Below are 24,041 nucleotides of genomic sequence, written 5' to 3' on the forward strand. Positions count from 1 at the left end.
GTGACAACAGCCATTTTCACAGATCAAGAGGCAATATTATCGATACCATGGAAATAAAATCCACGGTAACTCCTGTTTGTTGCCTGATGATTAAGGCTCCAGAGAGGATTTTTTTTTCTTTTGTTTTGTTCTGTTCTGGTGTTAGTTTTCTAAAGCAGTAAGGGAATAAGATCCTTTCAGACAGGGATAAGGGATTAGTGTATCTCACTGATGATTCAGGGTCAAACCTGGCAGTGTAACTGCTGAGACGGTTCTCAGCAGTAATGAGGAAGCTGTCTGAAAAAAGGAAAAGAAGGATTCAATATCATTGGCCACAGCAAACCGTGTTACTACTTCAAAAACTTCAAGTTACTGACAATAAAGAGAGTGAAGAAAGAGACTGAGCGGGACATTTGCCTTACCTGCTGTGAAAGGCAATCAAGCCCAGTCCAACTCGCCCAGCTTTTTGTGCCAAGCTGTAACAGGCCCCAAAACATCTTTTACTCAAACTATGTAAAAACTGAATCTATTTTTTTCTGGTGAGCTGGGAGGATGGGGGCGGAGGGAGAACCACGACAAATACCTTAGAAAAGAGGGCCAGCGCCATGCAGCTGAGGGAGAGGTTTGGCACGGGCACCGCTACTCAAACAAAGGATAACGGGAGCAGCCCTGGAGGACCTCCTGCCGCCCCAGCCCTGCAAAACTGCAGCATTCCTCTCTTCCCTTCCTCAAGCCTCCAGTGAATACGACTCTGTTTCAAAAGTACGTGGGCCTGTCAGGCTGCAGACTCAGCCCAAATCTGAGCAGCTGCACTCCCTCCACGGCTTTCAGCCTCCAGTGCAGAAGGTGGATGTGTCCCACCCCACAGAGCCGCGGCTGGGGCAGACACCTGAAGGCATCACCTGGAAGAGCACAGGTGCCTCCCAGAGACTCCTCCTAGTCTATGGAGGCATCTCCTCTGAGCTTCAGTGAGAACAAACAAGCTCAAAGCAACCCCTGCCTATCCACAAACGCAGCTAAAGTCAAAGATGTGTAATATAAGTGTCCCAATTGGGTACAAAAACTAAATTGGAACTAGGTACATTACAAGTGAGGTCTAAATTAACTTAGGCCGTGATTAATTGGACCTATCACAATTTATGCATAATCTGTAATTTATGCCATGCTGCATCAACCAATCGCATGGTTTATTCTACACACAGAACAAGATGATTTAGATTATAGGAGACATACTGAAGTGACACAAAGCAGACCTGTGGTGGAGGGAAGGGGGAGAGAACTGGAAAGGGCTCTGAGTGAGAAACCTGTGTTTGCTCATCCTTGGTATCACGCTCACTTTGTGAAAGCTGTAACTCCAGCAACAAGGTCTTGCAAACCTACCTGCCAGCCAGTGTGAGAAGACATGGTGACACAAAGATGCAGATTGGAAGTAAAGACTGTTTAAATAACCCCCCGTATCGGCTATTCCTACTCATATTGCTTTAGGGTTTTCTCCAACTTACATTCTCATGCATGCTCCTTGCAGGCACGCATTATGGTGGCACAGCTCTGTGGCTGCCACGCATCTCAGGTCCTCCCGTGAATCCTCTCCAGCTGTGTACTGGCTGATTCGTTCCCTCCCTCTGCTCCACATCCCTGTGTGGCTTCATACCACCTTCCCATTTCTGCTTTTCCACCAGTTCCTACTGTCTCCAACAGGCCTCTACTCTTCAGGCATTTACCATAATATTCGTATCATCAAAACAAATGTTAATTGTACAATTTATAAAACAAATTATTAGAATTGTTTTGTAAATATATAAATACGTTTCTTTTCTTTAGGTGTGAGAAGATGTGAATGCATGAATAAATGACCAAGCAAAGCAGAGGCCTAGGTGCCTCGTTAGTGTTTAGACTGCATTGGCAGCTGGATCCTCTCCTCTCAGCAACTCTGTCTCCATAGAGAAATCTCATGGCAGAAAGGTTCTGTGCATAAGGAAAGCTAGGGTACTAACTGCTTTAGTCCCGGAAACAAGGGATTCACTCATTTTCTGGTACAATACTGACTAGCTTACAGCACTGACATTTTTGTCTGTTAAAAATGATAATGATATTGTTAATAGTTAGGGCCCCATAAGAGGGTTTCTCTGCATGAAGTCAGGCTTGAGTGTTACACTTAATCTGCAGTTAGATTTTAAATTGCATTTATATTATAGCTTAATTGAAGTGTGCATACAGTTTCCCACAAATAGTACTTTCTGTTGTTATACTATATCAATAATTATAACGATTTATACATTAGTTCAACTTAGATTATGTGAGAGTTAGATTACGAATGCTTTTGAATTACAGTGGAGTCAACTGTATAGTAGCGTATACCAGCTTGTGGTTATTTCCCTTTTTTCCCCTCATATACACCCTTTTAGAAAGACTGCCTCTAATTGATACATGGGTGCAGGAACCGATATGCATCTTGTTAATGAGTTAATGCTGGAATTATTAAAATAATTCCTCTTCATTCCCTTCCCTATCATGTTATCAAGGACCCTGTGATATGCTTCAGAATAACTAGATCTTTTGACAACTGCTGTCATAGCTAATAACTGTCACAACCGTCATATAAGGTGTTTGAAGTTTCCCAGACTCACTTTTAGGACTTTCCTCTTTCTAACGTCTTTGATTGTTTCCAGCTATGAGTTCAGCCCTCGGCACAGCAATGACGACTTCTCTCTTCATACAGAAAATATGTTCTTCCTCTCTTCTGACAATCTAATTTCAGTATTCAAGTTCATCAACTAAAAAATAACCAGGCTTTTGTTTACAACGATTACAAATTCATAATCCCATCTGGGCCTCCGAATTTTGCACAGCATATTGGTGATTAATATCCAATTAATGCTTGTAGACCCATTGACTGTGTTACATATCTACAAAGCAAACTGGTGGCACGTTCACTTTTATTTCAAAATGCATGCTGCAGACAATACGGAATAGCAAGTACACTGCAAACTCTTAGCATATTCTGAACTCAGGTACAACAACTCCCAGGAACGTATTCTCACAAAAAAACTTGAAAATTAAAAAAATCCAGGGATTTTTACCATGTAGAAAATACAGAATTACATCATTATAGAAAAAAATAATAAATCACTGGTGTTTATTAGAAGGCGGCCTCAGGGTTTATCTGTAGACCAAGAAATAGGCTACAGAGGATGCAAATTAGAATATAAAGCATTACAATAAAATAAAATAGAGAGGATGCAAATTTATATGCTGTAAAACTGAAATAGAATAATTTTCAAAGAAGTGGGATTACCTTAAGGAATCATGGAAGCCATGTCACAAAAGGTACATTTTCCTTCTGGCTCAAAAATACTCTCTGTCTTAATGAAAAGCTGTTACATTGAAGTACATCTTATACGTTTCCAAATCAAGAGTCCTCAGGTTTCCAATAGGTTCCCAACTGGGAGCCCTTCCCACTAGAATGGGACTGAATGACTTCTGATTATAAGCCAACATTTCAAATATCTCACTTCAAACATCTTATGCTAAATTTCAAAAAATTTCAAGTAAAATAACCCCAAATAAACTGACTTTGAGAAGACCGTGTTATCAGGCAGACAGCATTTATTTGCGCTACAAATTCATATAATTGCAAGCTATGCTATTTAACACTTTAAGAAGCAGCCAATTCTTTCTTTGCTGAACTTTAACAAGTGAATATATATTTAAAAATAGGGCTTATAACTTAGGCGGCACAAAAAAAATACGTTCTGGAAAAATAATTAACATTTTTTATTACATTTTTTGTTTGTTGTTACTCGAAAATAATCAGGAAATATACTGAAATTATCATCATAACAGAAGATGATAACGAAAACTACCAAAAGACAAGACAGATAAAGAGAAAGATGCAACAAACAGAATTTATCTACATCTAAAGGATTAAAGTAGCAAAGTTAACCACGCTTCTTCTATGGGAGAGATACACTGACTGTACACTGGATAACAGCATTCGTTTGGAAGGCAACAACCATTTTAAAGGACTTTGCTTTCCTTTTTTAATTAAAGATATCAGAACTAAAATCTCAACATGCTTATACCTATTTAAACTAAAGGTCTTCCAGGCTTTTAATGCATTTTTGCACTCAGAGTAAATTGGCAATGAGTCTTCAAAGTAATAACCATGTTTTTACAGAATGTGGATTAAATAATTTACTATACCACCTAAGACACTTTGCTAACTTCTAATTTTTAATCAACTGTCAAAAAATTTACTGATACTACTGCAGGTTTGGTGTTATGTATTTACTGGATTGTGAACTTGGGCAGACTTTGAACAAATAATGGACACTCTACACTAAATATTAATTTCATTAGATGGGGTTACAGTTACAGTAAAAGGATGTTCAGAGAAGCTAGAGAGTTCAAGTGAATACATCCTTACAGACTAGGTCTAAGTTGATTTGTGGCTAGTTTATAATATGGGCACACAGGCAAATATGGACAGTTTTGATGTTTGTGTGCATGCCACACAAAAAACTGTCATCGAAAGAGACATCAAATGTCTCAAAAGAGACATCAAAAAGAGACATCGAAAGAGACACAACAGCCACCCTCCACACTAGTCAGAAACACTGCTGGCAAACAAAAGCACTGCGAGGTGACTGTTGATTATTTGAGAAAGGTCTTTGTGATTGTAGGAGGTTCCTGAGGCCTGGGAAGAAAGCAAATGGTGCTCATTTTCGAGAAGAGCAAGGAGGGGTATCTGGATAACCTGGCAAGGTGATGGAGCAAATCTTCTTAGAAACCTGTAAACCGTCCTCAAAACCATTTCCCAACATACGAAGGACAAAAAGGTGCCTGGGAGTAGTCAGCATAGGTTTACAAAGGGGAAATGATGCCTGAGCAACGTGACAGCCTTTCACAAAGAGGCGACTGGGGGGAGAGCAGTGGGTGTTGTTTATCCTGACTTTAGGAAGGCTTTCAACACTGTGTCCCATAACATTCTCATAAAAAACTGTATGGACTAGGTAAGTGGTTGCACTGAAAACTAGCTGAATGGCTGGGCTCAAAGGTTGGGACTAGTTGCACAAAGTCCAGCTGGAGATCTTACAGGAGCCTCATGCAGGTCAACAAGTTTAAGTGCAAAGTCCTGCGCATGGGGAGGAACCACCCCATGAACCAGTATACGCTGGGGATCTACCATCTGGAAAGGTCCTGGTGGACACCAAGTTGGGCATGCGCCAGCAGTGTGCCCTTGTGGCAGAGAAGGCTAATAGTATTCTGGGCTGCATTAGGCAGAGTGTCGCCAACAGGTCAAGGGAGGTGATCCTTCCTCTGTACTCAACCCTGGTCAAAAAAAGCTGGAGTGCTGAGTCCAGTGCTGGGCCTCCTGGTATGAGAGAAACATGGACATACTGGAGCAAAGCCATCAAAGGGTCACAAAAATCATCAAGTGATTGGACCAACTCTCAGATGAGGAAAGGTTGAGAGACCTGAGGCTGCTCAGCTGGAAGCTGAGAAGGCTCAGGGGGATCTTATCAATAACTATAAATACTCAATGGGAGGGAGCAGAGAAGATGGAGCTAGACTCTTCTCTTTGGTGCCCACTGACAGGATGAGAAACAATGGGCATAAATTGAAATAGAGGAAATTCCATAGCAACATAGGAAGAAAAAAGAAAATAGCGTGAGGATGGTCAGATGCTGGAAAAGGCTGTCCAGAGAGTTGTGGAGTCTCCGTCCTTGGGGATATTTAAAATCCAAATCGACATTGCCCTGAGCAGCCTGCTATCGCTGACTGTGCTCTGAGCAGGGAATCAAAGTAGATGATCTCCAGAGGCGCCTTCCAACCTCAGCTGCTCTGTGAGTCTGTGAAATTTCATCAGTTTATAGGCTGAGCAACAGTTTCTGGAAACACTCCAAGACAGGCACAACACCTCTTAGGAACTCATAGTCCATCAAAAAAAACCTCTACGGACTGACTTATTGCACCAGGAAAAAAATGGATTCCTTGGTTACTATTTAGGGCTAAGACATTTTTCACTTTCTAGATAAGAATTTCCCAGATGAGAAGCAATAAACCTTTGTGTCTACAGTAGGTAGGTTTAGGGAAAAAACTCTGGCTGCATTTGGAACAAGTCCTTGTTTGAACGTCCTCCTTCGAGTTAAAGGGAGGATTACTGGTCAAGTAAACTTTGCTTCACATTGGCCTGCAACACATCAAGAGCAAAATGAATCAATTCAGCAGTAGCAGCAGCTGGGAAGACTTGGCAAAATGACTGTTAAGTCAGCTTAAGATAATATGCAAAAATTAGCAAGCCTTCTTGGAGGAGGAAAGGGCTTATTTAAAGTAGTTAAAGCAGTACAGCAATGGATGTGCATGACTCAGAGAAAAGGGAAAGTGGCAAAAGAACTAAAGAGAAAATAAGGGAGCTGACAGCGGTATCAGTAGAAAGAGTTTGGGCTTCACAATTCAGCTGCTATTCCCTACGAAAAATGGGCTTTTCCTTGCAAGACAAAAGGGTGAACATTCACCATCATTCAGTTTGTTTCAAAACATAAAATATTTCCAATTATGTTTTTTAGCTGTAAGAGTTGAAAAACACTATTAAATTACTAAATGTGCTAAAATTAGCAGTAATTCTGAATTGATTCTGAATAGACATGCCTTGTTTTGAACAGGAAATAGAGATGGAGAACATAATCCAATAGATTTCCTTTCCCAAGGCAAAAATGCGCTCCAACTTAGATTCTCTATAGCTTTACGTGAATCAGGTAATCAGGTCAGAAACACCACTTCACTGGGGATATCTTTTACTCCTAACAGAGGAATTTGCTACAATTAAGTACAAATTCAACTTACATGCTCTCTAGAAAGATAGAGGGAATGACTGTAGCAACATCTTTTAAATCTACACTAGTATCACTGAGCCATCCTGTATGCAAGGATGCAGATGCCATGGAACTTTAAACAATTAAAGGAAAAAATTAAAATTCAGATTTGTGATGATTTTGTATGCTTATAAAGCTTTTTTTCCATTAAATGTTATACACTCTACTGTTAGATAACTGCTCCCGAAATTCACCATTTATTTCACAGTTTTAAGTTTCCCTCCTTGCCCTTGTTAGAGCTTTCAGAACTGTTTTATTTAATTATTAGGAAGAACATAAGAGACAGAATCAACCCTATAGCGTGCTTGTCCTTTACAGACTACTATAAAAGGAATTGTTCTCATGTTGGCGAGAAAACAAGAATTCCTTTTTGTGAAAAGTTACTTGGCTTCACCTTTGGTTTCCATTCAACATCCTTTGCAACTGAAGCTTTCTCGTCTGTAAACAGAGAATATAAGCAGAGCAAACACTTTAATCTGGAACTTCTGCATTTTTAGAGAGTGAGTAACCATCAGTTGACCAACCATTTATAAATGTGTCCTTAGAGTTTAGTGTAAAAATATACTGATTTCTATTTTCAGCATCGTTTGCGGGGCTTAGAAGGGTGGGGCAGGGTATAAGCATAAAATATGTGCTAAATCACATGATAAGAGAAGGCTGAGAGTAAATAAAGTCAAATGATTAAAAGAAATATTTTTGTCCCACTGAAATCTAGCGCAAAGTATTAATTCCTTCTGGGCTGCTAACAGTCTTTGCTGAAAGCAACAACAACAAAAAAGAATAAACCAAGTTTGTTCGAATTAGTAAGGCTGTACGTGTCATGTCCACAAATTCAGCATCAGCCCATCATGGGTTGGTACCTTCTGAGTTTCTTCTGCCCCTTTGTTTTGATGGGCAGTTTTAATAAGCCCCTTTTAAGCTGGACAGGATCACTGTCTCCAAGGTAGTCCCACCTGGGTCTCTCCACAGCAAGGAGCAGCTCTGTCCCTCTTGCTCCCTCCAGCCCCAAACAGATGTCCTCACGCTTTCCTTTCTTATGAGTTCATCAGCTCTGGGGTGGGTTAGACAGCCAGCAAGGGCTGGGGAGCTGCCTCATAGTTTCCAAGACCAAGAATGCCACAGGATAGCTTTATGTCTAACTGCATGTTTCTCCATATTGAAGAAACGTGCACAAACCTTCTCAGTTATTCCCATCTTCAGCATCAGCCATTTACATCAGAATGTGTTGCGGGCTTCTGTCCGCTTATTTACAGCATCCATCATCCAGGAACTTCACGAGGTGCTCTTTAACACCTCCAATAATGCTAACTATATAATGTTATTAACCTTTTAGAAAATACAGTGCCTGCATTAATTTTCCACCACCTCAGCAACAGCTGGGAAGCTCTAAGCTTTGTTCAGAGAGAAATAATTCATGGATAGTCTTTTCCAAAAAACCACTTTATATTAAAAAAAAAAACAATGGGAGAGCAAGGTGAAGGGAACTTTTGAAGTATTTGCGTGTGACAAGAGCAGGAAGAGGGTTGTAAAGGAGGACAGATGGACAGAGAACTCAGAGTTCTCCACAAATCTTTTGATATATACAGCATCAGCAGAGTGCTAGACGGGTCAAAGTAGTAATAGGTCTCGCTACAGAAATGTTTCTTATAAGAAGCTTGTACCTGGTTAGGACCAATAAGGAAATCCTTCCTTCTTTCCTCTTTCCCTTCCCCCTCGGCCCTTTGGTTTTCCTCCCCCTCTCCTGCCACTGCAGTCCATGACCTTCACAAGAAAACACTTCTGCTTTGATAACAGGCTGCAAGCCTCCAAGGACTGGCACTGCTTTCTGGGAGAGAAAACTGTTGCCTCGCTCGGAATCCAATCAAAACCTGAATGTACCAAGTGAAAAATAAACCAAGGACATCATTATTCCATCTCATTGTGATTTGGCTTGCCTTCAAATCTCATACCCTGTATATCTGAAATAGCAGCAACGCCTCCATTAGCTGAGCCTTCCAACACTTTAATCAAAGTATCTTTCAGAATAAAAAGGCAGAAATGTCAAATTCCAATCACCCTTTAAATTCCTTCGATTCTCTGTGCTATGCAAAATTAAAAGTCTGACCCGGGGACAATTTCCCGTAAAAACCAGCGTGCATGCGTGCAGACACTCAGCCACGTGGGCGGGCGCCAATTTTAGAACATGGCAAGCACCGGTGGGGCGACGGGGAAGCTCCCCCGTGGGCTTTCCTAGCTCACGGGCACGCTCCTGCAGTCAGCATAATTGACTTTTCACAAGTGATAACAACTTCCACACTTTATAAGAAGTATAGGTTATAAGGCGTCTAGCGGAACAATGCCACGTACCTAGTCCAGCACACATTACAAGTAAATTTTTGCCCATTATTTTTCTAAGATTACATTAAGACTATCAAATACTGGTTTTGCTGTTTTTACTGGGACGCTTCTGGAGGGTGAGACCCACAAGTTTCTGAGAGTTATACTGAGAGCCGGAGGAATAAAGTGGTTAAAAGGAACAGGCACAAAGGGTTTGATTAGCCTGTCTATAACTCTCTCTCTCTCGTTCTGTGGTGCTCATAATCCCACCAGGTCTCCAGGGATCTTCCAAAATCTTATAGTAGGCAAGGTATAGGCAAGGTAAGAAAAATGTGATATTCTGGGTCCCTGCTGAGGTCATCTCTACACACTGAAGAGTTTTAAGCTTTTTTTAAAAAAGGAATCCTTTAGATCACCATTAGAATACTTCATAGAAAAATACTGCAGAAAACAAAACCACCCTTAGGACTAACATACTTCTGTAATGCTTTCTATGAGGAAACTTTTACTACTGCACATTTTTTATGACTAGAATTATGCTAATTTTTATCTTTCTAAGATGATAATCCTTTAAAAATGTTTTAAGAAAGAAATTATGTGTAATTGTGCCATCTTAATTATTATCTTTTATGAACATATTCAAAATTACAAGAATATATGCTTTTGCTTACATAATACTGTGTCTTTCTTCTACATATACTTGCAATACTTACAAACTATATTTCTTCTTTAGGAATAAAAAACTATGCAACTGATAAAAATTTAATCATATAGATACGGATTATTTAGAAAAAGCAGAATTGGAGAGAGAAAGGATGAGGAAACCTCCTAAGTATTATCAGCCTCATGCTCTAAATAGTACCCAAAGATTAAAATAGGTTTTGCGACCAGAACCAAGGAAGATTATGACTTTTTTAAAATCCACCCTATCTGTCCTTCAAAACACATTAAAAATGTTCTGATTTGTTGCACGTGTGGCAAGTAACCTAGAAGGGAAGTCTCTGGTCTCTGCAGCGAGTACTCCGAACCCAAATAAACAACTCCTTTGCTCCATGTGTGTTTTTCTGGGAAGATGAAGGAGTGTGTTCCCTGGCGCAGCCCAGCTGGCAAGCCGTTCTGCGAAGCCACACTCCACTAACCATTATTTCTGCTTTCCACAAAGCTCTGTCTTTGATAAGGCACAATTATTTAAAATTCCCGGTGCTGTTCTGCTTCCCCTGACAGCGATATGGTATTATCGCAAGTGCATCCTCCTCGACAGCAACGTGATGCTATAAAGTTCCGCTAAATTTATCGAGGAGTCTTTTTCCAACAGTTAGCTGTAACACAGTACAATGGTTATCCTCCTAAATGATAATTAAGCTTTGGGGTAACATTTAATTGAAAATGTACTGTGAAAATCAACAAGTCAGCCTTTTCAAATCAAGGCTGCTTGGTTCACAATCCCGTTCAATGTGATTTTGTCTAACAGTAATCCATGACAAAAATATATGAGCTTAATCCTGTTCCCTCTGGCAATCATTTAAAAACGCTTAACCCCTTGGACAGTTCTGAAGATCAAATAATTTCACAGTATTAGTCAAGGGTTAACCTTTTTCTACAAATATTGTACCTTTTCAGCTGCAAATAACTCTATCTGATTTGGAACTATATTCTGTTAGTAATATAATTGAATCTTTTCCTTTGAAAAAAAATAATTTTAAAAGTGAGTGGGTTAATTTTCATGGGATCATCAGTTTTGTACATAACATGCTGCCAGACTACTGTTCCTTGAATGCGGTCCCCTGCTCAATAACCGTGCTGGAATGAGCCACATCCAGCTGCAATGCCCATGGGCAGCCTGGAGACCAGGGGCGAGGGAGCGGACACTAGTTCATAGACTCATAGAATCTTCATAGTTGGAAAGGACCTTTGAGATCATCGAGTCCAACCATACACACACACAAAAAAACCCAAACCCCTATAGTCTCTGTCACTAGAGCATGCCCTGAAGTGCCACATCTACACGTTTCTTAAACACCTCTAGGGATGGTGACTCAACCACCTCCCTGGGCAGGCCGTTCCAGTGCCTGACCACTCTTTCAGTAAAGTAATTCTTCCTCATATCTGATCTAACCCTCCCCTGCCACAACTTCAGACCATTTCCTCTGGTCCTGTCATTATTCACCTGGGAGAAGAGGCCAACACCCACCTCTCTCCAACCTCCTTTCAGGTAGTTGTAGAGGGCAATGAGGTCTCCCCTCAGCCTCCTCTTCTCCAAGCTAAACATGCCCAGCTCCCTCAGCCTCTCCTCATATGACCTGGTCTCCAGACCCCTCACCAGCCTGGTAGCTCTCCTCTGGACACGCTCCAGCACTTCAATGTCCCTCTTGTCCAGAGGGGCCCAGAACTGAACACAGGACTCGAGGTGAGGCCTCACCAGTGCCGAGTACAGAGGCACGATCACTTCCCTGCTCCTGCTGGCCACGCTATCCCTGATACAAGCCAGAATGCTGTTGGCCTTCTTGGCCACCTGGGCACACTGCTGGCTCATGTTAAGCTGGCCGTCCATCAGCACCCCCAGGTCCTTTTCTGCTGGGCAGCTTTCCAGGCACTCTTCCCCAGGCCTGTAGCGCTGCTTGGGGTTGTTGTGACCGAAATGCAGGACCAAGACACTTGGCCGTATTGAACCTCATACAGTTGGCCTTGGCCCATCGATCCAGCCTGTCCAGGTCCCCCTGTAGAGCCTTCCTACCCTCAAGCAGATCAACACTCCCACCTAGTTTGGTGTCATCTGCAAACTTACTGAGGGTGCACTCAATCCCCTCATCCAGATCATTGATAAAGATATTAAACAAAACTGGCCCCAAAACTGAGCCCTGAGGGACACCACTGGTGACCGGCCGCCAAGAGGATTTCACCCCCTTAATCACAACTCTCTGAGCACGGCCATCCAGCCAGTTTTTAACCCAGTGAAGAGTACACTTGTCTATGCCATGATTCACCAGCTTCTCCAGGAGCAGGCAGGATGAAGAACCCTCCTGCCCTGGCTGGGGAGGGACTTTACGAGCATCCAAGATCCAAAGAAATTTGCTGCCATCCTCCTCCTATCTCACCGAGTTGTCTTAGGCCACAGCATATCACGCAGCCCAACAGGAGGGACTCTGTCACATGAAGGGGCTGGTGCTGCCAACCCAGCGCTCCCCCCAAGGTGTGTGTGCATCACCAGGCTCAGTTCGGAAGAGCTTGAGAGTGACCCCAGTGCCCCGCACACCCACTGAGATTTTCTGCCTGCCAGCCAAACCTAGCCGTGCATCTCTGAGTTCAGCTTCCTCCCAAAGGGATGTGGGGTGTGTCCTCTGGGATGCGTGCCAATTCACGGTAACAAGCGGGAACATCTGGGAACTGGCTCTAGAAATGCACTTCTGACCTGAGCTAAAGCATGAACCTAGATGGACCCCCACCACAGTAAGGCCATGATAATGGGTAAGAGACCCCTTGTGGCCACCAAATTTCAGGCAGGATTAGCTTCTTTCTCCACTGACTCTGGTTTGATGATTAATTCTATTTTTAGTCGGTACTTTGTGCAAATCCAAGCAGAGAAAGAGGATGCCTGTGTGCAACTGCAAGCAGAATTTGGTTCCATGTCAGACTAAGGATGCAGAAAGAGGATTATATCTGCTAGAAAAAGAAATACAGCATATCATATTGAATACCCTAGGGAGGGTGGCTTCTGAGATAAAGTTCACAGTAATCTCATCTTAATTAAAACAAAATGAAATTTATGGTATCTCATTTCCCTGCCACTTTATTATTTAGGTGTCATTGTCAAAGACTGCAGCAATCTAGGAAGAGACAGTCGCTGCCCCAAGGAGTTTCCAGTCTAACTCAGGCAGAAATAAGCACTGAACAGCTCAGAAAGGAAAGTAAAGCTCTCGGCAGTGAATAAATACCTTATGTTTTCACAAAGGTCATTTTCAGCAGAAGTGAGAGAAAGCAGGAAACAGAAAACTGCTCTACTGCTGTGCCACGGGAGAGAGCAGAAGAGAAAAGGGAAGAGGTGAATGCAGAGGCGGATGGAAGGTTGGAGAAGAGACTTGAAGAAAAGAGAAAGGATGGATTTAAAAAACAATGCAGAGGTCTAAGCAACTGCTGTCACCTCTAAGAGCAAAAAGTTTTCATCCAATGTAGGGAAAGATGCAAAGCAAGCACAGGCAACAAGTAGGAGAAGTGAAATGTCCTGAATGAAGGCTGGGGATAAATTTGAGAGCATTATTTTGGACACACTTTGTCACAAAGTGCAGAGATGGCTTTTCCCTTTTTTATTGAAACACACCTATAAAAAACCTTGACAATATTATACAAAATTATATCGAGAAAAATGCCATGCCCTTTAAAAGAGTGAGGATACAGGTGAGGAAATCAATTCAGCTAAATAATTCCCAAGAAGCATGAGGATAGCTCCCTTTCATTTTAGATATGAACATAGTTACGTGACATAATTTAGCAAGTGATTTAATGGCTCTTGTCATGAATGCTATTCATCTGCTAGATGCAACTCTGGTTTTCTATTCATATTTTTCAAAAGCTCTAACACAGCTATTTTTTTCTTTCTTTCACCTACTACATCTTCAGAGTGCAATTATAACTTTTGAGCTAAGCAGCAAAGATTTTTCCCCCTTACTTAGTAAGCACCTGCCTGGCTTCCTTGAGCACCATCTCCTCCTCAAGGCTGAGGACGAGCAATCTGGGCTGATATTGTGACTCCCCTGGAGTATATAGAAAAACGAAGGCAACAAATCCTCCTTATTCCTCTCCAAAGAGGACTGGTGAATAAGGTCGGGCACTACATGGTTTGCTCTAGAGCGTGCCATCTTCCGACTTGCCAACCAGGAGTAAAACCCCTCAAGAGAAACCCACGACATTTCTTCTTCCCAGCCCCACCCCCAGTGTTTTCAGAAGTGATCTGTCTCCTAATTATTTCATACATGATGATGATCTCATTATTCTACCCCTTCTTGAACTGTCAGATTGTGTCCAATAAGTAAAGGGTCCTATCACTGCAGGACCTCTCCTAGCAGTATAAAACTGTCTGGAAATTTAATAGTTAAGTCTTATTTACTGCACAAGAGAAAACCATTTGAGTTCATCTTGAAAAAAGGGAAAGCAAACTATGGTGTAGGGCTGCACCTGCACTCTGAAATTTTCTGTTTTAAGCTTCTTTCCTGTCAAATGCAACAAAATCGACCATTATTTTCAGGAAGGTTCATCAGAAGTTAGCGAGCATACAGTCCATTATGTGTTATGGGGGAAAATGACAGTGCGCATGTGTTCCCACGGCAGTCATGATCCGAAAAATAGAGAAAACCAGGAATTCTATTATTACGCATACACAGGACTAAGCTGAAAGTGGAAGAGTTGAAATAGATTATAAAAGAGGGGGCGGGGACCATAGATTAAGTCTGAATAATACTGACACTTTTTTTTGCCCAGCACAATTTGGTTTGGGAGCCTGGGTGGGGGAAGAAGAAGATCGATCATCTGGGAGCACGGTAGATGGATTTTTAAACTCTCTGTCATTCTTTCATTCTTGTCTCTCTTCATTCTCTTACTCTTGGCATCCTCTGTTCTTCTTATTGCACAGAAAGGAGAGCTTTAAACTAACAAACAAGCTCAAGTCTGGAAAACATGCCTGTTCTTTTCTGGGAAGCGCACGGGAGAGCTCAGCTGCTGCTCACTTTGAGCAAAACTGACACCCCCTCGCTCGGTTGTAACCAAACAGTTCAGTGGCCAGAGAAGAGCTCTCTTACTCCGTAAGTTAATATTAGGCAGTGAAACTGCACATGTCATTAAAGTTCAAAGCAACTGATTAATCCTTTGATGTGTTGCCAAATTATTAGAATAATGACACAATTTTTTTTCAAATGTATTGGTCTGTTCCTCTCAATTCTTTCTTTTTTAACCCCATGCTTTAATAAGTGGCCAACCTCAGGAAGAAAGGGGTTCTTTTTATTCAAAGGAGAGCTGGGAACTGTTTCTGGAGCACTTCTTTTATATATAACGTACAGGATATTACCCCCCTAACAGCGGCAAAAAAATTCTCTTTATTTTTCCCCCCTGGTGCTCTCCTTCTTTAGGCTTGGAAAGTAAACATTTAAAAATGCATGCTGTTAGTGGGCTGCGTAGCACTACACTGCTCTGTCAAAGTGAATATTGTGATAAATTATGTCAGTCTGTTCATACTTACAATCATCTTCCACTTCCTCATACCAAAGCATGTGAGCAGACATGAAATCTCTCCACCAAAAAAAAGAGGAAAAAGAGAACAACAGCAAATATTTCTTGGCAAAGTGTATTCCAACTTTGCTGCTCCGGTAGCTTTTGCCAAATTAGGCTTGTCCCTGCATCGCGACAGATGTGTCCCCCCGCACAAGCCCCGGCAGCTCCGGGGAGGAGAGGGCAGAAAGCAGCCCGGTGGGATGCAGCTGCGGGCTGGCTGCCGGCAGGGTCTGTGTCCCGGGCAGGGAGAGGCAGGGATCCTCACTTCCACCCAGCCGGCATGGTAACTAATGCCAGTGCTCTTTGGAGGCCCCTAAATGTTTCAAATTCCAGGACCTGCGCAGAAGCAACGCTCCGTGCTTCCCTCAAAACAAAGTTGATTTCCCATAATAGGACAGCCCATGCTCTCGACATATAAGGCTCTGCGGCCAGGGTGGCATGTGCAGTGGATTTAAATTATGTCTTACGTCTTTCCAAGGAGCACTTAGCATTACGGAGCAGGGTGAAGACATTTACTTCTCCCTTTGTGCAGTTCCCCTGAGAGACCCACGAAACAGATTTTCTCCCTCCCCGGCAAATGACCCCCAGCCTGTCCCCAGACAGGATCGTCGCTTCTTGGGAGAGGAGCAGTAAACCCTCCTGTATTTAGCTGTTCTCTCCCAAAAGCCTAGACTTTTGGGATCGCAAGCTGTCTCCCAAGCAGGGGTAAAAATAAACAAACCCCAGAATAGTGCTGTCACCAAATTCAGTGTGTAAATACTAACAGAGGTTGTGATAAAGCAGCAATAGCTGCTTTAAAAAAAAAAAAAAAAAAAAAAAAAAGGCAAAGCAAGCTATTGACTTACAATTGACCTTTCCACTCCCAACAAAACCCGGCGGTACTGCTGCTATACACAGCCCAGAAACAGCCTGCAGAAGAAGCAGAGGCAGGACTGCACGCAAGCTGCCTGTCACTGCCTCCTCCTAAAGGCAGGAACATCCCTTCACTCCCAAATCCCTAAAGCTGCTGGTCCCAAACAGGTGGGACCCGGACTCACGCTCTCCCCCTGCATTCGGTCCCAGGCCTCCTTAGTTTATAAAGGAAGGAAAAGGAGGCATCCACACAGTACTTGGGAACAGGACTGTGGCATTCTCCACCAAAACCCAGATTTTTATAAGGCTGCTTTCTACAGTATATACTTTGTACAGTATACATGGCCTTTAGACATAGGTCATAAAGAGTCATGCTATTAACTCATGGCTTCATTTGAAAAAACACTCTTATGCTGTTCATTACTTATTTTTTAAAAGCTATCCCTAAAAAAATGAAAAATGTTATTATTCGGTTTTAAAGGTTAAACTGTCTAGTCATGGTGATTGCAAGTTTATAAGTAAATTCCTGGATTATACAGAAAAATAAACACAAAAATGCTGTGCATAATATACCCTTACAGCAACTGGCATTTTCTACATCGATAGTCAAATTAATACCCTGGAGAACCTGGATGTACAGTACACGCCAACAGACTCCTAAGGATTAATTTGCAGCCCACAGGAACTGCAAGTCATGAACTGATGTAGAAAATAATCTGAAGCAGAGCAGAGCACGCTGTGACAGCAGCAGCATTTTGATTATTTGAGGGAGAAGGAGACTGAGCAAACTCAGGAAAGGAACTGCTTATTGTGCAAAAGTTCTGTTTTAAAATATTTAAGGTCACCCTTGATAGCACATGCTGTCAATAACTGAGGCCCAGTAATGTACTTACAGACTACAAGGGAAAGTTATCTTGAAGGTAGGCATCTAATGCTAGAACTGCCATCCTCCTGGCTTCCATTCAATTCGAGGTGACTTAAACGTTTTCTTCAAAACTTCCTAGGTGCCTAAATCTCTCTTTCTGAGTATGACCAGAGGGCCTTCATCTCGAAAGAGCTCTGCAGTCTGTTTTACACCTAACTCCAGTCATAATCCACAAAATTCATGTGGTTTATTCATCCTCTCTGACGATGTCTTTGAGACCATCGGAGAAGACCCAGATCAGGGTCTGCAAGAAATACAATGCTACTCATTACTTTCTTCTAAGACATGGCTCAAAGAAGCGTCTGGTGGTAATATTTATAACGGCTTACAAATCAAACAATCCTCCAGATGCAGGAAATCCAGATTTGCTTCCCCTCTTCTTTCTGGGGGAGTTCAAAACTCCTGTGTCTCAAGAGAGTCCCCAGTCCATTCACAGGAGCGCAGAAACCTTCAGCCTAGAAACATTTTCCCTTCCTCGTATTGAAATTCCTCCAGTCAATGGGAAAGGAGTCACAAAATATTGGGCCATAGAGAGAAATAACAAAAGTGTTCAAATCTACTGTGTTTTTTAGTTGTTTTTGGATTTTTTGGGGTTTTTTTTGTTGTTTTTGTTTGGGGGGGGTGTAAAGCAAATTGAGAGGCTCTTAAAAATTGAATACTATTTTCAGCAGCTATGAATGCTGTAATTGGTTAACACTGAGAAACATCAACTTTACTGAAAAGAAGTTTTATATGCGTCTGTCAGTCCCTACTGGACAGCGTGGTGTCATTAATATTGCATGTATAACCTGGAACAGGTTTATCATTTTGACACACCAGGTTTGCCTGTTTATAGGATTTTTGTTTTGGTCTGAACCAGCATTAAAGCTCTAACTTTCTTCAGCAACAGAGAGCAAGTCACAGTGTCTAGTAGATCTATGTCAAATAATTAATGTACGCTCAAAAAATGCAGGTAAGTCAGAGGCCATCTGCCGCCTCCTTCGTTCTAGATGGTGCAAGTGGCAGGCTCTGACCCGCAGCAGCCCTGCTCAGTGCTCTGAGACTACAGAGCCTGTGCTAGAAGAGGGGAAAGGAGCAAGCTTCACGGTCACAGAGAGGTTGGAAAACGTAGAAAACTTGCAGCGATAAAAATCTGTATGTTTTTTTAAAAAAATGATTACTGGCAGCTCTAGTTTAATGCTGCCTTCCTCTTCCGCAATCAGTAATGGGTTAAATGAAAAAAAAATGTCATCTTCACTGTAATGGTTAGGGTGATTTTCAGCGACCCAGTAACAAATACTTTGTACAGAGGCTGTTTATTTTCCTGCTTGAGAATTCCTCTCAAAACCCAAGTATTGATAAAGTTGAAAATATCTCCTTTCTAATGGCATGAGCGTGACAGTAATGCAGAGCTGGAGAAAATGCCGAAGAGGCCAGTAGCAATCTGAAAACAAGGCCCAACAATAAACTGCCTGTTCAGGGACCATTTAGGAGATTGGGTTCAGCATACGTCAGCGTGCCCTTAGAGAAGAAATGGATTTCAACATCCAAATTTGGCAGCCCGGTTTATTGTCTCAGCAAACTAAACCAGAGGGAGGTTAAGACTTGAAGATAATGGTCAAACTTTAGACTGGACATGGGAACCAAGTTCTCAGGTCTCTAACTCTTGCCCTCCTGTACCACATTAAAGGGCTACATTGAAATTCAGGACTTCTCTGGCGGGGGGGGGGGGGGGTGGGGTGGGGTGGGGTGGAAAGGCACAATTGGAAAAGTATGAGTTTGACATAGAAATATAATATTACAGTAGCCAGAATAATTTATACGGGAGGAGAGGTCCCCGATTCAACATAAATAAATCAAATAAGAACATCATGTTAACAACCTCCACAGAGTAACAAATCTTCCATCTCACTGTAATTTACTATGATACAAGCACCAAACAAACCCCCAACAAAAGAAAGCACACCATATTGCCATTTATATCATCTAACACAGACAGCATCTCCTTTCCCGTTAACAGATAAAACAAGAAAATAACAAATAGGTAGCATGCCATGTAGAACTGATTTACAAACCTCTTATGACTTTTTAAACATCCCAGTGGCACACGTTGTTTGCCAATACAACTCAACATCAGGCAGAGCGCTTATAGCATAAACTTAAGACAGATGATATTTTGATGATAATTTCAGAAAACATTTCAACCTTTATTCCACCCTGTTTTTAACTCCCTGCCAACACTGACCTAAAAAAAAAATAAAGGCAATCCAATCCTGTCGCTCAGTTCAACCATTAGGCTCATAACAAGATGCCTCTGTGCTCTTGCCAGTATTTGCAAATCTATCACATCTATCTGTGTGGGAAGAAGTGCTGAGCTCTAGGGACTATGGGACTGATGTGAAGGGAGTACTGGGATGGGAATCTTTTAAGCACTAATGCGCAGCACGGGATTTTGCTCTGGTGGTATATTGGCTCTGAGTCTTTTTATTATTCACTTCCTGTTATGAAAAAAAAACAACAACCCACAACCAAACCCAAACCACTTGCGTGTCAGCAGCAGAGGAAAAACAAATCTTGGACAGCTTTATCACAACAGAAGTAAACAGACAGCTTTTGATTTTCCTGTGAAATCAGCAAGAAAGAAAAAGAAAAAAAGAAAAATCTTTCCAATGTATGCGCCTGAAGAACTTCTCTCTTTTGTTTCTTAGCCTATTTTTACATCAAAAAGGAATACATTTTTGTAGAGGTTTTTAGTACAGATTGCAAGTTTTTTTTTCTCTGTATGCTTATTTGATCTACAGACCAGAAAGTAAAAGACAAAAAGAAAAAAAAGTCACTTGCTCTAAATTCTGAAGGAAGTAGTAGGTTTCGGCTTCCAGAGTGGAAGACATAAATATAAGTTTATAGTCAGAAAATTAGCAGTCAATATAATGATTAAGGCAAATCCCTCTCATATGCAAGGGGCTGTTAAAAAACATCCAGTTTCCATTCAATATATTTCTATATCATGAAACACGTTTGAAAACATGCTCCAAGCATATGAACCAGCATATTAGTTCATTACTGTGCATGTGCTCTCCCCAGGCAAGCTATCTCCTTCATGCAATAGTTGACTGGAATAGCGGTTACTCTTTTTGGGAGAGCATCTAGCACAAAGAGGGGCTGGGCTCACTCCTTACTAGTTCAACATAACAGAAAACAAGAAGTAATCATTGTTTGGTTTGGAAAGCTTCAGCTGAAGCACAACCAGTTCTTTTTACCTTTAACTCTCTTTGGGGCGAGGTCCCAAGCAGATTTAGCAGAGCAGTATTTGCAGCCTCCATTTCCCCTGTGCATAATGTTCGTGCTTTGCAGTTCTTTACTCTCAAACCCTGTCAATTCTCCAACTTTCAGAAACTTTCACCTCAGCAGAAATGAAATCAATCTTTACTGGAGTCAGTTGGACCAGACTACTCAGAAGATATACTGAGCCATCAAAAGGAAAGTGTGAGAAAGGATAGCAAATTATATAAAAACTAATATTAAGAGTACAAAAAAGAGAAGAGGAAGAAGATTTTAATTACTGATATATACATGGTAGGAGTCCAAGTAATAAAGAGGAATTAGAATTACTCATTTATGCCTATAAAATATCTGGTCTTAATCTCTCCAGAGACGCTCAGATGACCAGAAGGGAGAACATCTTATTAACTAATATTCCCTTCTCTAGATTTAGGCGTGTAACTCACTCCAAGCACCATAAGCATCCCATGTAATCTACAGAGAAGATCCTCCTCTGGAGAGTATCTGAGTATCTAAAATAGGCTCCTACCCCAAACTGCCATCAGGGGTTGGTCGTGGCAGCCGGGAGCAGCTGAGGGGGGAAGGGGGTGCCTGGCTCTGGCTTTCTCTTTGCTTGGCCTACCCTTGGTTGTGTGTCCAGGCCATCAAAGGTCAAGATCAGACTGCCTCTCTTCTCCCCGACTTCTCAACGTCCACAGGAAGAATATCTGGGCACACAGACCAGAAGTGACACGCACCGCATCATGTAAGGCCCCCCAGTTCAACAGAAGTCCCTCTGGTGCAGTTATGTTATCAGCGTGGGTGCAAAACGCATCTGAAATTCTGAAAGCCATTGCAGCTCACCCAAGGGAAGTCTTTATTCGGCGTCATCACCAACATTACAGAGGAACTGATCCCAGACTCCACCATGAGCGGTTGCTTAAATCTAAGTAATAATGAGTTATTGCTTGCATCACACGTAAATGGTGAAATACCGAGCAAATTTTACGCAGACATACACATTCACATGTGCGTATGTCACTGAGAGACCGAGTGCATGCACAAGCAAGTGCTGGCGACAGTAACGTATGTGTATGCGTATATACATACATCTTTTAAAAGGACCCAATTTCACAAAGTTGAAAACAATTATAAACCCTCCTCAGTAAGGAAAAAAGTTAAAACAGAGAAATGTGAACGATAATTGGAAGATGTTTGAAAACAGTGTCTAGGTGCCTACATGTCATTACGAGGAAAAGAAGTTCGTCTGGTTAAAAACAAACAGCTGCAAACAAAACCAAACTTAGCTTAGAAAAGAAGCAGGTATTTAGAAAACAAAAGCAAATACAATATGTAAGGAGCAGAGGAAAAATGCCAAGCTGATTGCAAAGAATATCAATAAGGAACTAAGAGGTAATTGTGAATCAGAGTCAACAATCCATACGTACGAGACAGAGAATTCACCGAGGTCTGCAGGCAAGCTGCATCAGCTCTGCCAAAGACAACGCAAGGTCATTTTGCATAGCAAATGTGTTAGTTGCTAACATAAACACAGATTTCTTTAGGGAAACACAACTCAAGTGCCAGCTGCCTACGCAGTATCCCAGTCACCCCATCACATACTCCCTTAGCTTTATTCTGCTCTAGCCAACGTTTCAGCTGCGTCCAGTTCTGACACCACGCTTTATGAAAGCCACAGACAAATTGGAGAGCACTTAGCATCATAAATATCCAAACAGCCAGTTTTCTTTGGGAAGAAAGACTGAGGGAACGTCAACATGTTTAGTCTGGAAAGGAAAGGCAAAGGAGTACATAGCTGCTGCCTTTCAGCATCTAAACATGACAACGCTGAGAAGAGGGACATCATTTGAGTAAAGTTAATTTAGCTTTGGTATTAGGAGAAAATTGTGAGAGTACTGGGTTACTTACTTCTATGAAAACATCTACACACAGAGGTCATCAAACCCTTGTAAGTGGAAGCTTGTAAGGAAAAGTTTAACAAATTCTTTCAAGGGTAACAAAGTGTATTTTATCTATCTCAACCCTTGCAGCAGAAGAAATCTAATCCCTCTCACCTCCGTATTTCTGTAACTCTCTGAAACGAGAATTACAGACTAGTTAATATGACCTGTCACATACAGTTCAAGTTTGTATTCATCTCATAAACAAAATTAATTGCGTTGTGAGGAGAGCAGCTCAATGGATACAGGAGTACACTGACAATCTGGAGACCTAAATTCTATTATCAGTTCTGCCAGTCACTCATCATTCAACTTCTGCTTGTTTCTTTCCCACATAGAAAATGAACACTTACAAGCTAACCAAGTGCTAAACACTAGCATGATTAATTATTGTTTAAGATATGTGACAAACTGCTTAAAGTATAGGACTATTAAGGGCCTGTGTTTTAATTACATTGATTTCACCTTAAGTCCCCCTGGATGACAATTGCTCAAAGCCTTAGTTACAGTGGCAAAAGACTGTCACATTAAATCTGCAAAGACTGGGTTATTATGACAGCAAATTATGATGACAAAATTCTGTTAGTTCAAGTCTAATGAGACATTACCGCACACACTAGGATGAATGTTAAGTTATTTCTGTGTGGGTCTATATGCAGGTTAGTACATCAAGATGATGGCAAAATGAGGTTAATGCAAGTCTGCAGAGCTGACATTACAAATGTCAAGATGATTGCAAAATGATGTTGCCGCAAGTGAACTACGATTAAAAAACAGGACGCTAAACACAAAAAATGTGTTGAGGGAATGTAAAAATAAATCCACGGAAAATAAAATCAAAGAACATTCTACTTAAAGCAAAAGACATACTGGATACCACTAGTGCTGCAAACCAATTCCTTGCCAAACTGGCCAATGCTGATCAGGAGGGCTCAAAGCCAGGATGAGAGACTGCTTTACAAAAAACTGCCTATAAATTCTTACTAATAGTATCACTACGAAATTTTTTCCACTAAAAAGAGGTAATTGACTCTGTAGAAATAAAAATAATTTTTGAAGAAGATTATTGTCCTGTGACAGAATCTGGTTCAATCAGGAAATTCCTTCCTAAATTTAATCATATTGATGCTTTTCTTATTTGTATTCTGCTGGGGTTAGAAGCACATGTCTAAAAAACAAGTTATCCATTAGGCCCAAAAGAAATTATTCCAATCTCAGGTAAATTCAAATACATAGGATCCCCAGCATTACAAGATTAAGGAGATTACGCATTTAATATACAGACTACTCATAATATTCTCATGTGATTAAAACAGTAACACTAAAGATCTACTGCTATATTTCCTTGGTGCAGTGTTTAATTAGTAAGTCTAACATACCAGGAAAAAACCCTAATTCAAAACCTGAAAAAAAGTCTTCTTTTTTTCTGCATTTAAAGTTCTTCCTCCTTCTTACCATCTTTCTATTTACTGCTAAATACAAGAGATGCACTTCATTTCCAGTTTGGCAACAGCAGGTACTCTGTGTCCTTTCAAAAGACTGGCATACCTCTCTACCTACCTATCTATCTGTTGGTAACATTTTCCATAAATTAGGGGAGGCACTCTATCTTCTTATCACCCAAAATATGTGATA

At 41.4% G+C, this 24,041-nt stretch overlaps 1 protein-coding gene across 9 annotated transcripts in view; it reads right to left on the reverse strand.

Annotated features, from left to right (window-relative positions):
• DMD (dystrophin) overlaps positions 1-24,041 on the reverse strand; it is a 1,301,546-nt gene that overhangs the window by 1,106,307 nt on the left and 171,198 nt on the right. Inside the window, exon 1 of one of the 9 annotated variants that reach the window (XM_054189206.1) lies at positions 15,397-15,759. The exons of the other annotated variants lie outside the window; for them this stretch is intronic. Within the exon in view, the coding sequence (XP_054045181.1) occupies positions 15,397-15,439 (43 nt within the window). The 5' untranslated portion in view covers positions 15,440-15,759. Of the gene's footprint in view, positions 1-15,396; positions 15,760-24,041 lie in introns of those variants that run through there. 9 annotated transcript variants of the gene reach the window in all.

Source organism: Rissa tridactyla, chromosome 1, assembly GCF_028500815.1.
Source record: "Rissa tridactyla isolate bRisTri1 chromosome 1, bRisTri1.patW.cur.20221130, whole genome shotgun sequence".
In the NCBI taxonomy this organism is placed as follows: domain Eukaryota; kingdom Metazoa; phylum Chordata; class Aves; order Charadriiformes; family Laridae; genus Rissa; species Rissa tridactyla.